General features: G+C 56.8%; 3 protein-coding genes across 3 annotated transcripts; 1 reads left to right on the forward strand and 2 right to left on the reverse strand.

The window, feature by feature from the left end:
- Positions 1 to 858: 858 nt before the first annotated feature.
- GLRG_06601 (uncharacterized protein) lies at positions 859 to 3,184 on the reverse strand (the record flags this gene model as incomplete). Its single annotated transcript, XM_008097286.1, has 3 exons — positions 859 to 1,168; positions 1,216 to 2,225; positions 2,270 to 3,184. The coding sequence occupies 3 exons, from the start codon at positions 3,182 to 3,184 to the stop codon at positions 859 to 861; spliced, it is 2,235 nt and encodes a 744-aa protein (XP_008095477.1).
- Positions 3,185 to 10,518: 7,334 nt separating this feature from the next.
- GLRG_06602 (malate dehydrogenase) lies at positions 10,519 to 11,335 on the forward strand (the record flags this gene model as incomplete). Its single annotated transcript, XM_008097287.1, has 2 exons — positions 10,519 to 10,642; positions 10,701 to 11,335. 2 exons carry the CDS (start codon positions 10,519 to 10,521, stop codon positions 11,333 to 11,335), a joined length of 759 nt encoding a protein of 252 aa, XP_008095478.1.
- Positions 11,336 to 12,519: 1,184 nt separating this feature from the next.
- Positions 12,520 to 14,160, reverse strand: GLRG_06603 (uncharacterized protein; the record flags this gene model as incomplete). Its single annotated transcript, XM_008097288.1, has 5 exons — positions 12,520 to 13,151; positions 13,217 to 13,531; positions 13,615 to 13,681; positions 13,795 to 13,927; positions 14,048 to 14,160. The coding sequence occupies 5 exons, from the start codon at positions 14,158 to 14,160 to the stop codon at positions 12,520 to 12,522; spliced, it is 1,260 nt and encodes a 419-aa protein (XP_008095479.1).
- Between the last annotated feature and the right edge of the window lie 31 nt (positions 14,161 to 14,191).

Below are 14,191 nucleotides of genomic sequence, written 5' to 3' on the forward strand. Positions count from 1 at the left end.
TCTTTTTTGGTCATCCTCGTCACCCGATGCGTCTTTCTATCTGCACAGCATGTCAGGGTCTCAATAAGCCTTTTGGATTCTGAAATTCCTTATTGTCGGCATTCCAAAGGAATTTCCGACTGTTCCTATACTCGCCCCACACGAACCCTCTGTGCCACCTCGGGATACAAGAGACGGGACATATCCACGCCTTTGTTGATGGAATCTCTTGTGGTTATCGCGGACAAAGAAATACGCATATCACATAAGGCGCGGCGCGGAGGGGGATGCTGGAGGTGACGCCCTGGCTCCGGCACGCCGCGCAGCGGGCGTTCCTCGAACGCGCGCCCGGGTGGCTGGCGCGGAAGCTGGCGACGGCGCCGGAGGAGAAGAGGAGGCTCCGGAAGGACGAGTGATTTGGCAGGGGTTTCCCGGCCCGTTTGGGCGAGGGGGTGGGGGGGAGGTAAAAATGCGAGAGGGCGTTTCTTACCCGGTACACCTGGCGGTATGCCATACGAATCTTCAAAATGAGATGGGCTTCGCTGAGCATAAATACGCACCCGCATAGCATATCATCTCGCACCAAGGTTTCAGTCGGAGGAGAGCTTGTGGATGGTCACCTGAAAAGGGGAAACCGCGGAGACGGGCTACGCGGTTCTACAGAAGAACGGCAAAAGACCATACATACAAGAGCTTCTTTCCTGGGCTGGAGTCGGCAGGGCTCGCGGAAACAGAGGTGATGAGGCGAGGGGAGGTTACGACGGCAACCATGCCTTGTTTTTCTCCCACTCAAGCCGACCTGGCGGCGGATACCTCAAGGAGAGTAGCCCGCGACATCTGTTCACTAGAGCCGGTTGGGTAAATTGAGAAACCCGAAAGCTAAGCAAGTGTCACGACCATCTCCTGCGGACGAGCCGCCCAAAAAGCACAGTAATTGACCTTGCCTCCCCCGATCCTCTCGGAAACCCCGTCCCGCTTCCTCAGAAGCAGCACATTGTACACGTCGATGACGCCCACGCCGTTGAACTGTCCCTGGCCCCAGTGCGGGTCCCCGTTCTCGTTGCTCGGCGGCGCCGTCCGCGGCTCCGCCGTCTCGTTGGGGACGCGCGCCCCAGTAGGCGTCCCAGCCGGGCGGGGGCGGCGGCGGCGCGTGCGGGAGGCTGCCGCGCGTGATGGCGGCCAGGTGGTACTCGGCGCCGTCCGACGGGTCGTAAGGGGGCGTTGAGGCTGAGGAACCCGGCGCGGTAGCCCTGGTGGTGGTAGACGATCCGCTGCCAGGGCGGGCGGTAGTTTGCCGAGCGGTCCTCGTCGTTGTAGCCGATCTGAAGGTGACGGTCCTCGATTGCCATCTTGAAGGGTTCTTGTCCCATGTCGCAGGCAACGACTGGTACGGCGTGAGCCATGAAATGCAGCATGCCGGCCCCGTCCGGGCGGTCATCGACAGTCTGGCCCGGCAGACTGACCGGGTACGTGAACCTTGCGTTCTGGTAAGCGGGGTGGGGATAGACATGCCGGTTACGCTCCTCGTCATGTTCCACAGCCCAGCCGTCATCCTCCGTATCGTCCATATGGTAAAGCGAAAATGGATCGAGCTCCCGCAACAGCACTTTAGCCTGGGCCACCCTCTTCGAGTATTCCTCGACCTCGTCTTCTGTCCTCTCCCCCGCCTCCTTGAAGTTGTCGATGAACCATTTGGGCTCGACCCTGACCATCCTGCGTATCACGGGCAAAGGCTCCCAGCATATCGAGTTCTTCCACCCTCTTCCGCGATAGGACACATGGCCCCGCCAGGCAGCCCATGACCAGCTTGGGGAAAGGGGTTTGCCGTTCAGAGAACGCCTTTCGAGGACCTCGCCGGGATTCCACATGAGCGGTTGTTCGAACGCGAAGGAGGGCAGTCCGTACCAGAATTTTGTGTTCGTGCCCTGCCTGACGATATGCTCCACGCCGCCAAAGGCGTCGACGGCGTCCGACTCCCAGCTCAGCTTCCGTTTTGTGTAATCGTCCACGGCGAGGCGGTACAGATCCCAAGGCGTCGACGACCCCTGGGCCTCGCCGAGGGAGCCCATGAAATCCCGGGCCGCGTCCACCGTGACCTTGAAGACGGACGCCTTTAGCATGTCGGGTCGGAAGTTCTCCAAGTCCACGTCGCCAGACACCATGGTTGTATCCCCGAACCCGTGATCCATGGCGATGCCTCGGCTCGCGAACCGTCCCAGCGAGGGATCGCTGCTTCTAATGCCTCTCTTGTCGTGGTAGTGTACTGCGTCCGACTCCCCTTCCCCCACACGTAAGAGAGGCAGGTATAGCGGAAGGGCATCTCCACCTCCTTGACCCGAAGCTCCTCGGTATCGATGACTCGCAGCGAAGTAAGGTCGGGATCGGCTCCCTGATTGGAGACCTGATGCGTGTCCTCGCAGAGACCAAGCCAGTTCCTCAAGCAGCTCATGCCAGCGCCATCTTGCCGCACGAATCGGCCAGCTAGAGGCTGCCGCGACCCTTCCTCAATCCTGTGCACCAGAAACCTCCCCGGCCTCTGCCCCGACCGGTCCCCGAGTTCCACCTCCAGTCTCAGCGCCCGTTCGGGACCCTCGTCCATCACGTCGAGGTAGAAGCCTCCGTCGGAGACCTCGTCCGCTGTCATGTCGGAGACGAGATCGTCGTCGGTGATCTTCTGCCGCAGCATCCTGCAAAAGGCGCAGCTGTTCCCTTCTTCTTGCATCACTCTCCACAAGCCGTGGACGGTGATCCGCTCGGGGCCCGAGGGGAGCCCGCGCTGGGACAGCAGCAACTTGAAGTCGATGTGCCGACACATGTCGCAGAGATACGCCGGGTCATTCTCGGGCAGGACCTCGGGCGACGCCATGAACCACTCCACGTCCAAGGTCGCGTCCGACGAGCTCAGCGGCTCCCATCGCTTCACAAACGTGTAGTGCCTGAAGTTGCGGGATGTCTCCCCAACCGGCTTCTTTTCCTGTAAGTCAGTGTCGCCCTCTTTGTCCTTGAGGGAGATGGTAACTCGCTCAAGGTCCTTGTCGGAAAGGCCATCGACATCGTGCTTCTTCTCGCCGCGAGATGCGTCCAACATTGCCAGAGTCCTGGCGCCCCGCCGTTCATAGAGGTCAAGCAGGTCGCTGTTTTTTGACGCTTGAGGCTTCTGCGACTCGCCTGCCGCGATGGCCTCGTCTGTACTCGGGGACGCCATACTTGTCCTAGCGGCGACTAGGTAGCCACCCCCGTTCAACGTACGGACGAAAACGATGCACTGGGGTTACAGGGCAGATGTCTGAATGGTCAGAATAGCCGAGCGACTCACTCGTCTGTAAAAAGGCGATGCCGGAGCGACTCTGGTTCATCGGGACATTTGGAGGCCTGTTGACAGGTGTCTCCACCATCATAACCAATACGCCCAGTCCTATTGCGATAGGATCGCGTCTGCCCTAATACAACACCGCGATGCTAACTCGAACCCGGTTGTCTTCGTTGCTACATGGTTGCGAGTGGACGCAACGGGACTCGATTATTCCAATGCTTGTGTCAAGACATACACCTTCGCTTGTGCTCCGAGAGAGTAAAAACTCCGTGTGTAATGCCGTGAACGCGGCATTTAGGCCAGCGGGCGTCGGCCGGTATCTCGACAATGTTTATGTGAGCGACTTGCTCCATATAAGCGAACCGGGGGACATTTTCACAAGACGTCAAACTCCGCTTGATTTCAAAGAGCTAACTAATGTCGGGCTGCCGCGTATCGATCCTGCCCCGCTTTGTTATCGTGTTAGTATAACATCTGAATGCATCATAGGCTGCGATTAGCCCAAGTTAAATCATAACAACAAACCGAAACCCTGATGACTTCCCTCTCTCTTCAGTAACCGTCGTCCTCTTTCCTTGGTCCCCTCACGTAACGGCATCGAAGCCCCCCATCCCGCCTCGTCTCTTCCATGGTCCACAATTATAACGGACAAACGCGTTGCCGATAGTACACCCGCGCTGGTCTCGCTGTCCACACGTTCAGGCCGAAGACGTGCCGGCTCTCTTGAGGGTCCATACGGCGGCCTTCAAGACCGACCAGTTCTCGAACCTGATGCTCCTCAATCGGGACGAGGACGCCCACCAGGAGGTCATGCCACAGCCTGTACGTCAAGGCCGGGTTCGAGGAGGTTGGGAGGAGCGACTATGATTTGGACGAATGGGCACCTGGTGGCAAGGGCGGAAATCGAGGTTGGGGAAGATACACATTCAGATACATGTTTCGACCAGCGAAGAATGTCGTCTAGTCACACAGCCTCTGGTCGTTGGTCTTGCGCACTTCCCGAGAGCCAACCAACACGGGATGGGGTGGTCTGGGGTGTAGCTGTAGCGATCAAATGGCCATGGTGGTAGAACCGAACAACAACACGCCTCCGACCTTCGACTCTATCTTTAGCCATCGTTGCTATACTTGGAAGTGCTCGACGCTGGTTTAAGGAGGGGTAGACTGGGCACCCAACACTAGCGGTGTGGCGGTCCGAATTCCAAGTACATAGTAGAAGCATTTTACGGCCTTCGGTTATACCAAGCTAGCTTGTGCCCGAGTATGCGAAGAACACCACTTGACTCTTTAAGCCCGTTGCTGACCCGATAAACTTTCCATAACTTGTGAGCTGGTGGTATACCAGCCTGTGCCGCAATCATGGGTGACTCGGTTACATACTCTGGAAGAGCCGAGGGCCGTATCAATTCACCCCTTGCCGATAACTCACACAAGTAGTGAGGGAAGGCCATGGATATCAACCCTCGATCCAGACCGAGGGACCGACCACCGAGGCAGATGGGCAGTGAGTGGACTGCATCAACGAGCGTCGAAGCTGTGGATCTTGCCGGTCTACCTTGGAAGGGGAGACTCATACTCTCCTATGCATAGTTCCCCGTCTACCCTTCACCGCGATGATCAAGGATTGTGGCCAGACGTGAGAAAGCGGCGTTCTCACTCCAGTGACCAAGAGTGATACTCGAAAACAACGCAGAATATGCTGCAGATCTGCCGAGCTAATTCTGACGGGGAGGAAATCGGCTGTACGCACGTCCAACAAGGGACGAACTGTAAGGCCATAAGACAAAACGGCATGAGAAGGGAGATATCGCAGGTAGGCTGCTGAAGCGCGATGGGTGGAGTTCGGAAAGCACCTCTTACTCTCGCTCTGATTCGCCCACTTCCTTGCGCGCCTTGGGAGCTTCTCATAGCCCATCTCGATTCGGTCTGCGTGCTGTGCCGTCTTTGGGCCTCCTTGGCCACGGCCAGGTTGCCTACGTGGTGCCAGCGCAGGCGGCATCCATCATGTGAGAGGGCCGAGCAAGCAGTCGACAAGGCATCCATACAGCCGCGACCAACTTGTTCCTCCAACAGTTTCTTGGTCATCTGCAAGCCCATCCAACATCCGCGCCTCTAGCGCCAACACGCCTGGCTGCCGACATGCGCACTTAACGCCGCTTTCCTCCTCGCGGCCCAAGCAGCCAAGCGGCAAAGCGGCCGAAGGAGCAGACGAGCATGATGAGCAAGCAACTAGCGCAGATGGAGGGGGGCCATCTCGAAGTCAGATGGCGGCTGACGTGGGTGTCAACAGGCCAAAGGTCGGTGGGAAACTGCCATGAGACTTACCTGCAGTAGGCAGTCCAACGTTGGCATGCGTCCTAAGCGCACCTCTTCCGGATGACAGCGGGTTTGATTGGTTGAATGGACGCCATGCGGGCCACATGCTACTCTGCCGCGGTGATTGAGCATTGACCGGGAATGGAAGAAAATTGATTATGTGCAGTTAGTCGTGCTTTAGTCCACCGTCTGCGAGCTGATTGCGCTGGTGGACGGCGTCTGTGTAACTTGAAGTTACGGTCCGACGCAGTCTGGGGAGGGGGATGATTGGGAGCCTGGGACCGCGTGATGGTTGCTTTCCTGCGCGAACCCCTCATCCCCAAGCGAACCAGCCTGGGAACGGCTCCGACGCAGGCCGCGGGATCTCGGACGAAGGCCGAACGGCGTAGATGAGAAGCCGTTTGTCAGCCCGATACCTTGGAGTCTGCTCTCGGTTCGGACTTGGCGTTCCGTCATGGTCTATGACACCTCGGAGGAGTGCCTGCGCCGCACGTAGCGTGCCCGTTGGAGGTAATAGTCCTGACGCTTGCATGATCCGTGCGTCTTGCAGTTCCAGAAGAGAGGCCAAAACGAATGCAGGATTGAGGCACGCAGCTTGGTTGCGTGTTGAACTTTCAATTGCGACAGATCGTTGGGTACTTTAAAGTTCCAAACGAGAAGGGGAGAGAGGAGGTGCTTTTGACAGCCCGAGTCGAATACTTGGCGTAGATCAGACGGCCGAGTGCCATTCCTTTGGGTCAGCGAGGAAATCTTCGCGAAAATTCCGTTCGTCTTCGTTCTCGCTTGTTCAGGATATAGCTAGGGGCTGGCTGCAGGGGCCATCACATAGTCGCATCATCGTGTTGTGTAGGTAGTCAGTCAGTGACGGTTGTTTGATTACGGATGGGCAGTCGGTTTGATCGTCGTACTTGGACGGAAAGTTGGGATGAACACCTTCCCGAGAAACATGATCCTCCTTTTGTGTGGATTGTTGGGTCGTCCAGGGGCGGGGAGGGGAGCCTTGGGGTGATTGACAGATGTGAATGAGGGGATTCGGAGAAAGTATGGCCGGGGTGCCGCACTTTGAAACCCGGGGCTAAGTAGTATTGGTGGCCGCTTGAAACGGAGGGGGTTCCCTTGGCTTGGGAGCTGCGAGCAACAAATCCCGAATCGCCCGCAACGCGACGGCCATGGAAAATTGGCTTTATCTGTGACGAGTTCCGCTTGAGCAGTCAAGGTGCGGGCGGTGCAAAATATCTGAGACGCCATCAAGCCGAATACCCCGTCCCATTTCGATATTGGCGATCGGGCTTAGGAAGGTTGGAGTACAAGGGAAAACCTAGGTTGGAGTGCAAGGTTGCGCTGGTAGGGGCTTGTCCGCAACGTAGCAGTTTGTCCCTGTCCAGTTCGGTCTTGTCCAGGATTGGTTATTGGTACCAACACGATGCTACTAGATGGACAGAACGAAAGCTTGAATTGCGGCCCCCATGGGTCCTCTTTTCCTGAACCCCGTCTTGAAGCGACAAATGAGGCCCCGCAAAGCTGTCAACATGATTCCATATAGAGTTTGAACCTGAGGGAAGGGTCAAGCTCAAGATACAAAGCTTAATATGTCATGTCGGTGGTTCCGAGATGCTGGTTGTGCGCAAGGGACTGTGGGAGTTTGTCCGATGTCTTTCATGCCAAGAGCAGAATGGATGAGAGTTGGACAAACATGATTTGCTCCTGAAGCCTTTGCGTTGTGGTTCAACGAAGCCATCAATCAATCAGCATCAGAGTGTCAACGGTGTCGTACTGCAGAACCCCAAACGACGCGACTGAACTGGGCGAGGTTTCAGGTTTGGCACGTTGAGCTCCGTTGCGTGGAACACTAACCAAATACCTATCTAGGCAGAGAGAGATATACCGGCGAGAAGGTTGACTATACGAATACAGTTCAGGTCAGGAGAAGGCGAGTCTGGAATAAAGTGCGGTTGCAACCGATGGCTTCCATCGCACAGTGGAGCACCGAAAGGCCCTGTCAGTCTCTGCCTGTTCCCGTGGCGAATAGTGATCAGCTTGCCAGGAAACGAAACGCCCAGGATGCAGGGAGAGAGGCGTGCCGAGGAGATGATGGTGGTGTGGAGGAGACCCGCCGGTTGCATCGGGGAGCTGTCAACCACAATTGTCAAGCAGCGGACAGCTGACTCGGTTTCAAGGTGAAATTCAATGTGTGCAAAGCGCGACGGCCGGGACAACAAAAGAAACGGCACGACGAGATAGACGGCTAGGTCTCATCCTGTCATACGCGTCTCTCTCTTTGGCGAAGGATAGCGACCTAATGCGATCTCACGACCGAGGACCGGCGTGCTCCAAATAAAGAGGCACCCGCCAGATTTAGCAGCGGCGGCCGCTTATTGAGCCAGTCAGCACGCGGATGGATTCATGAGGTCTCGGCTTCTTGGACAGCCGTGCTATATTTTGCGAGGGGTGCTCACTTGGTATTGGAAGCGTGGTAGCCGAATGCCCAGCCACCATCAGCCAGTCGCCGAGGCTTTGACGCGGATTAGCGGGGGCAAACAGGCGCATGAGGATGGGTTGGTGAGGGGTCGAACTGTCAGCGTAGACGCGCCCACCCGCGATGAGCAGGAAATACGGAATGGCGAGGTAACATCCAAGACGCTTCGGTTCAAGGTGTCGGACTCAGCAACCCTGGCATAGGCAAGGGGCCGCATTGATGGTGGATATCTGGACAGTTGGTGGGTTACATGGAGGAAATGAAGTACAATGTAGTTTGACGACTCGAGAGAGGTGTCCATGCCCAACAGAGTCAGCACCATTTCGGGCATCTTTGACCTGGTGCTCGTCGGATCGTGGAGTCAATCATGGGTGGCACCGAGCCAAGAAACAGGGTCAGAGACAACCAAGAAGATTGACTTTGAGGATCTCCGTGCTCCCTCCCCTCCCCCCTCACCTCCCAAGCAAGCCTGACAGCAACACGAAGGTACGTCCGTCATTCCCCAATAACAATGGCGGTGGCGGTAGGTACGGTACTCCAGCAACTCTTATCGGGGACTTGGCTCGGATGATGGCGGCGGCGGCGGCGGCATGACGGGTTTGACAGATGGATATTATCGTCTGTCTGCGTGGCAATCAGTGTCTCCATACTCATAACGTGTGTGTAGATGACGGGTAGCGTGGCTGTGGTCATGCATAACCATGCCCGAGGGAAGACTGGCTGACAGGATATGGCCGCCCGCGGCCGCCCATGAATCCGAATTTTGATATGGGATGAGGCAAGGTGCAGGGAATGGGAAGGAAATGAAGAAAAAGGAAAGAAAGGATACTGGATAGGTAGTATCCGTACGGAGTAATGTTCGTACCTACCTACCTAGGAGCGCAAAGGCCGGCAAACAAGCCCTTCCCAGCCAATGGCAACCCCACCCCCTTCATCGTTCCTGCCGTCTTCAGCCAGAGACCCACAGCAGTTGGTGGGCTGCCTTCCGACATAAACGCGCATTGCGCCAGGCATCCCCGCAGAGGGAAGGCAGGGGTCTATCGTGGTGGTTGCCGATTAAGTACATCGTGTGTAGTGTCCTGCATCGGCCGGTTAGGAATACAGAGCAGGCAGGTAGGTAGGTATCTGTATGTACAATATAGGTAGGTGAGGAAGGCAGCAGACAGACAGACAGACAGACAGACAGGTAAGGAAGGCAGGCCTTTCGTCGCAAGTTGGACCTGCCCTACCTACCGATATCCTTCGCGTGGCCCTCGAACCCCTTCGTCTCATGTCAGGAAGGAAGGAACGCTAGTTGTTCATATGTGTGTGTGTGTGTGTGTGTGTGTGTGTGTGTGTGTGTGTGTGTGTGTGTGTATGTGTGGGTGGGTGTGTGCTTGCCTACTCCCTCTTTGCACGTCTTCCACGTTGCTGTTCGCGATCCGTCCTCGCAGCAACCTTTCCCGCCATGGTGTTTAGCTTGCAAGCAATCCGCATGCACGGCACGGCACAGACGAACAAGCACATCACCAACTAGCTCTCTCTCTCTCTCTCATGCTCCTAAAGAAATCCTTGCCTCATTCCACCTGCGGCCTAAGCAAACGCCATGGTACTTTGACGACTCACACCCAACATCAACATGGTCCAGGGGAGTCATTCCTCGACCCGTCCAGCAGGTGGCTTCCCTGCTCCTCCTCCCCTCCTCTTCCTATACCAACGGACACTGCACCAACTTGTGCCCGCGATGGACACATACGGACTGACCCCTGCGCCGCCTTGCATTCCGAAAAGGAAACCTGCCTTGTCAGACCGGACGAGAGTGCGCCTCGTTCAGGTGTGCATGGATACTGACAGGTCGCATCCAATTCCTCGATTTCGGGTCCTCTCCAGCTTTTCGTGTCATGTTCAGAATCGATATAAAACCCATCCTCCAGTTCCGCCCCCATCTCATCTCTTTTGGTCCGTATCATAGCATAAACTTTTTTCTCATCCTCTCGACTCTTTCTTGTGTGCCGTCTGTTTAGCTCGAATCTTGCCTGCTCTACTCGCTGCATTACTTCCAAGGGCCTTTTCCTGCACCTCTTTTTTTTTTCTTCTTCTCTTCCATCTCCCGCCCGCATTAGCCTCGCTTCCTGTCTCGGTCCAAGACCTCATCCGCCCCATAGCAGCGCCTGTAAGCGCCGTACCTAAATTCGGCTCAAATTACCCACATAACCCGCCTCCCCCAAAGGTCATCTCCAAGGCGGCCCGCCGCATTACGCCCCTACTACAGATATACTAGCCCGTTCTTTCTTTTATTCCTTGGGACGAATCTTTTATTAGATTCGAATTCTCTGCGCGTGGCCTGGTAGCTACCCGCATACATCTATATTACCTCTCTACGCCGCGTCTCTACGTTCTGCCACCAACATCCAACGCCAGAGTCTAGTCTATTGTCAACCAGAACCAGCCCAACATGCTCGCCAAGACATTTCTCCTGCTAGCCTCCCTGGCTCTCGCCTCTGCCGCCCCAGCAAAGAGACAAGCCGGCCGCTGCGGCTCCCAGCCCGTTGTTCCGACCCTCCCCACACATGGGAATGGTACGCCACATCTGCTTACATCCTCTCCTTGAAGCCACCACTAACACCCGCCTTGAAGGCGCCGAACTTCCCGCACCTGCTGCCGACCTTGTCCTGAAGTACCTCGCCCTCGGCCACGGTATCCAGAACTATACCTGCGTCGCCACAGACGCCACAACCCTGACCGCCGTCGCCACCGGTGCCCTCGCCGGCCTCTACGATGCCCAGCCTCTGTACCCGAACGCCGGACCCGGCTCCCTCCCCTCCGTCGACGCTTTCGACGCCCTCACCACCAACACCGTCTGGGACGCACCGCTTCCGCTTGTCTCTGACGGCGTCACCCGCTTTGGCGCCTCTTCCACGGCCCCCTTCCCCGCCCCAGCGGATCTCGTCCTCCCCAACGTCGCCCCTCTGAAGCAGATCGGCGTGCACTTCTTTGACAACACGGGCGTGCCCACGTTCAAGGTCGGCGCCGACATACTCAAGGGTGCCAAGCTCGACGGCATCAAAGCTCCCTCGTCCGCTGACCCCGGTCCCGAGAAGACCGGTGCCGTCGACTGGCTGCAGTTGGGCGACAAGGGCGGCAGCAAGGGCATCACGGCTGTCTACCGTGTCGTCACGGCCGGCGGCGTTGCGAACAAGTGCACTACGGCCGGCGCCAGCGACAGCGTGCCGTACGCCGCGTACTACTGGCTCTATGGCCCCAAGGCTTGAGCACGGCGTTCCGGCCGCCTCGGCGCCTTTCCCTTCTCTCTCTGGCGTCAAAAAAAAAAAAACCATAAACCGGGTCACACGACGCTCAACGGCAGTCATGACGGCAGTCATGACAGGCGTTTTTCTTCATTTTTCTTTCCCCTTTTCTAGATCTTCTTTTCCCTCTTAAACTTCTTTTTTTACCTTCTTTTAAACTTCTCTTCCAATCCCTCACAAAATCTTCGTATATATACCCTCTTGGGCGCGAATGAGACGGATCGACGGAAAGATGTAATCAAGGCTGGGGGTCTAGCTGGAATCGCATCGTCTGAGCCGCGGCCAGAGAGGTGCCCCGTCTTGCCCTCATTTTAACATGTAATTTAAATTTTTTTCTCTTTTACATATCACAGTGCTCGGTCTGGCAATCAGCGACAAGAATATGTTTTGTTTCTCTCCCATTGATCATATCCCACTGGCTATCTCCTCCCGTGACTTGCCTTAATCCACTCACAATTCAACCTGTTATCGAAGGACCACCGGGCAACATACCCATCATCAGATATTGGTCGCGGTCTTCGGTCGCGCATGCACCGGTAGGCCGGTAGGTGGGGGGGGGGGGGGGGGGGTAGATAACAGGGACAGCAGGGACAGGGCCGGCTGGAGAGGCAAGACTTGGAAGAGACTTCCCATTCCCGGAGCTGAAAAAACGAAAAAAAGGCTGAATGGCTACACCCACCGCTCACTTCGACTGGGCATCCATGGAGCGATGCGATTCCGAGAAAAGAAATAAAGAAAAAAAGATGTTGTCGGCCACGGATGTAGAATCGTAGGTTGGGAATTACTGTCTAAGTAAATTGGGGGATTTCTCATCATCTTGGCCGTGTTCGTTCATCTCCCCTCAAAGTCGGGCGGTCTAGTCGCCTTTCCTCCTCTCCCATGCCCTCCTCTTCTTGCCTATCCTCCTCTTTTTGCTTCTTCCCTCCCGTATCGAAAAAAAAAAAGGAAAAAAAGTTCGCCGTCCAAAACAATGCCTACGCCTTCTAGCGGCCCAAGGCGTCTCGACCTCTGGTTTGCTTAAGCTCGAAATGACATCATGTCCAATGATCGCAAAACGGCCCGCCGGTGCTTTCTGCGAGTCAGACACAGCCTCCCCACACACTCGTTCCCATCGGTGCGCGCGTATGTCCATGACCAATGCAGGTTTCTTATCTTCGGTGATCAAGACCGCCGGCAAGGTCGGCTTCCAGGCCACCCCCCTGACCGGCGTACTCTTGCGGCCTGGGATCCGAAGACGTCCATCCGGAGTTTCCTGACGGGATGGGGACCTGGCTGGCACCTGGCTGCTGGCCGGCGGCCTGCGAGCCAGCCTGGGTGGCTCCGGGGACGGTGCGGACCAGCTGGCGGAAGCGGTAGACCTCGTCCAAGATCATCTTGCGCATCTCGCCGACGTCCTCGACGACTTCAAAGTCGAAGTTGAAGGTTGTAGGGCAGTCGGGCTCGTCGGAAGCGTCGTGCCAGATTTGAAGGTAGGGGTGCTCGAGGGCCTGCTCGACACTGATGCGGCTCGATGGGTCAAAGGCAAGCATGCGGTCGAGCAGGTCGAGGGCGTCGGGGTTCGCCTGAGGGAACAGGCTGGGGAAAGCCTTCTTGGGCATGAAGGGCAGGTTGCGCACGTATTCCTGAGCACGGGGCGAGCCGATGCGAGACAGAGTCTCTTCGTTGGGCGTTCCGAGGATGTGAAGAATCTGGTTCAGCTGGTCGACGTAGTCACGGCCCTTGAAGAAGGGACGACCGCCGAGCAGCTCGGCCAAGATGCACCCGACAGACCAGACGTCAACTATCACGATTGTTAGCCGGCCCGTCCAAACATGATTCGCGATGCTAGGCGCTGTAAACACGTACTGGCTTTGGTGTAGCTCTGGAAGCTCAGCATGATCTCGGGGGCACGGTACCATCTCGTGGCAACGTACTCCGTCATGTAGCCGGCGTTCTCCTCGGGGTCGACGGAGAAACCACGCGCCAGACCGAAGTCGCAAATCTTGAGCTCGCAGTCGGCGTTGACGAGCAGGTTACCGGGCTTCAGGTCGCGGTGCAAGACGTTGGCGGAGTGGATGTACTTGAGGCCACAGAGGATCTGGTAGATAAAGGACTGGAAGTGGGCGTCGGTCAGGGGCTGGCCGGATCGGATGATGGCAGCCAGGTCGCATTCCATCAGCTCTGGAGCACGAAGCACGGGTCAGCAAGCTAGGTCTGGCTGGACAGAGGGTCTGTCTGCAAGCGCATTGGAAATGCGTACGTACCTTCGTAGAGGTAGGTCTCGTTGAAGTTATCGGGTCGGGGAATGTCCATATCGTACAGGCAGGTGATCTATCGCGGCAGGCTGTCAGCATTCTACCGAGGGCATTTCGTGCAGCCGCGTGGGTGGCGGCGCTGACGACGGCGCGCGCGGGGTAGGGGGAGACGGGTGACAAAGGACTCACGTTGCGGTGTCCCCTGAAGTGCTGGAGCAGCTTGATCTCGCGCAATGCGCGCTTGGCGAGGATCTTCTTGCTGAAGACATTTGTAACCTTCTTGATAGCAACACCCTCTTGAGTCTGGTTGTTCACAGCAGCACTGCGTGAGGGGGGAAGGTCGTCAGCTTCATGTCATGGGCGCAATGGCGGGGCAGCGAAAATGGCCGCAGGCCGGCGGGATGAGGGGGGGGAGGGGGAAACAGTGAAACGGTGTACACACCAGACGATGCCGTAAGCTCCCTGGCCGAGCTCCTTGGTGACGGTGTATCGCTCGTCGACGACGAAGTCCTGGTTGAAGACCTTGAAGACCTTGCGTCCCTGCAGATCAGCCATTTTTGCGAGGTTGTTGGTTGTTTTGCCCTTT

The sequence above is a fragment of the Colletotrichum graminicola genome, assembly GCF_000149035.1.
Source record: "Colletotrichum graminicola M1.001 genomic scaffold supercont1.25, whole genome shotgun sequence".
Lineage (NCBI taxonomy): Eukaryota > Fungi > Ascomycota > Sordariomycetes > Glomerellales > Glomerellaceae > Colletotrichum > Colletotrichum graminicola.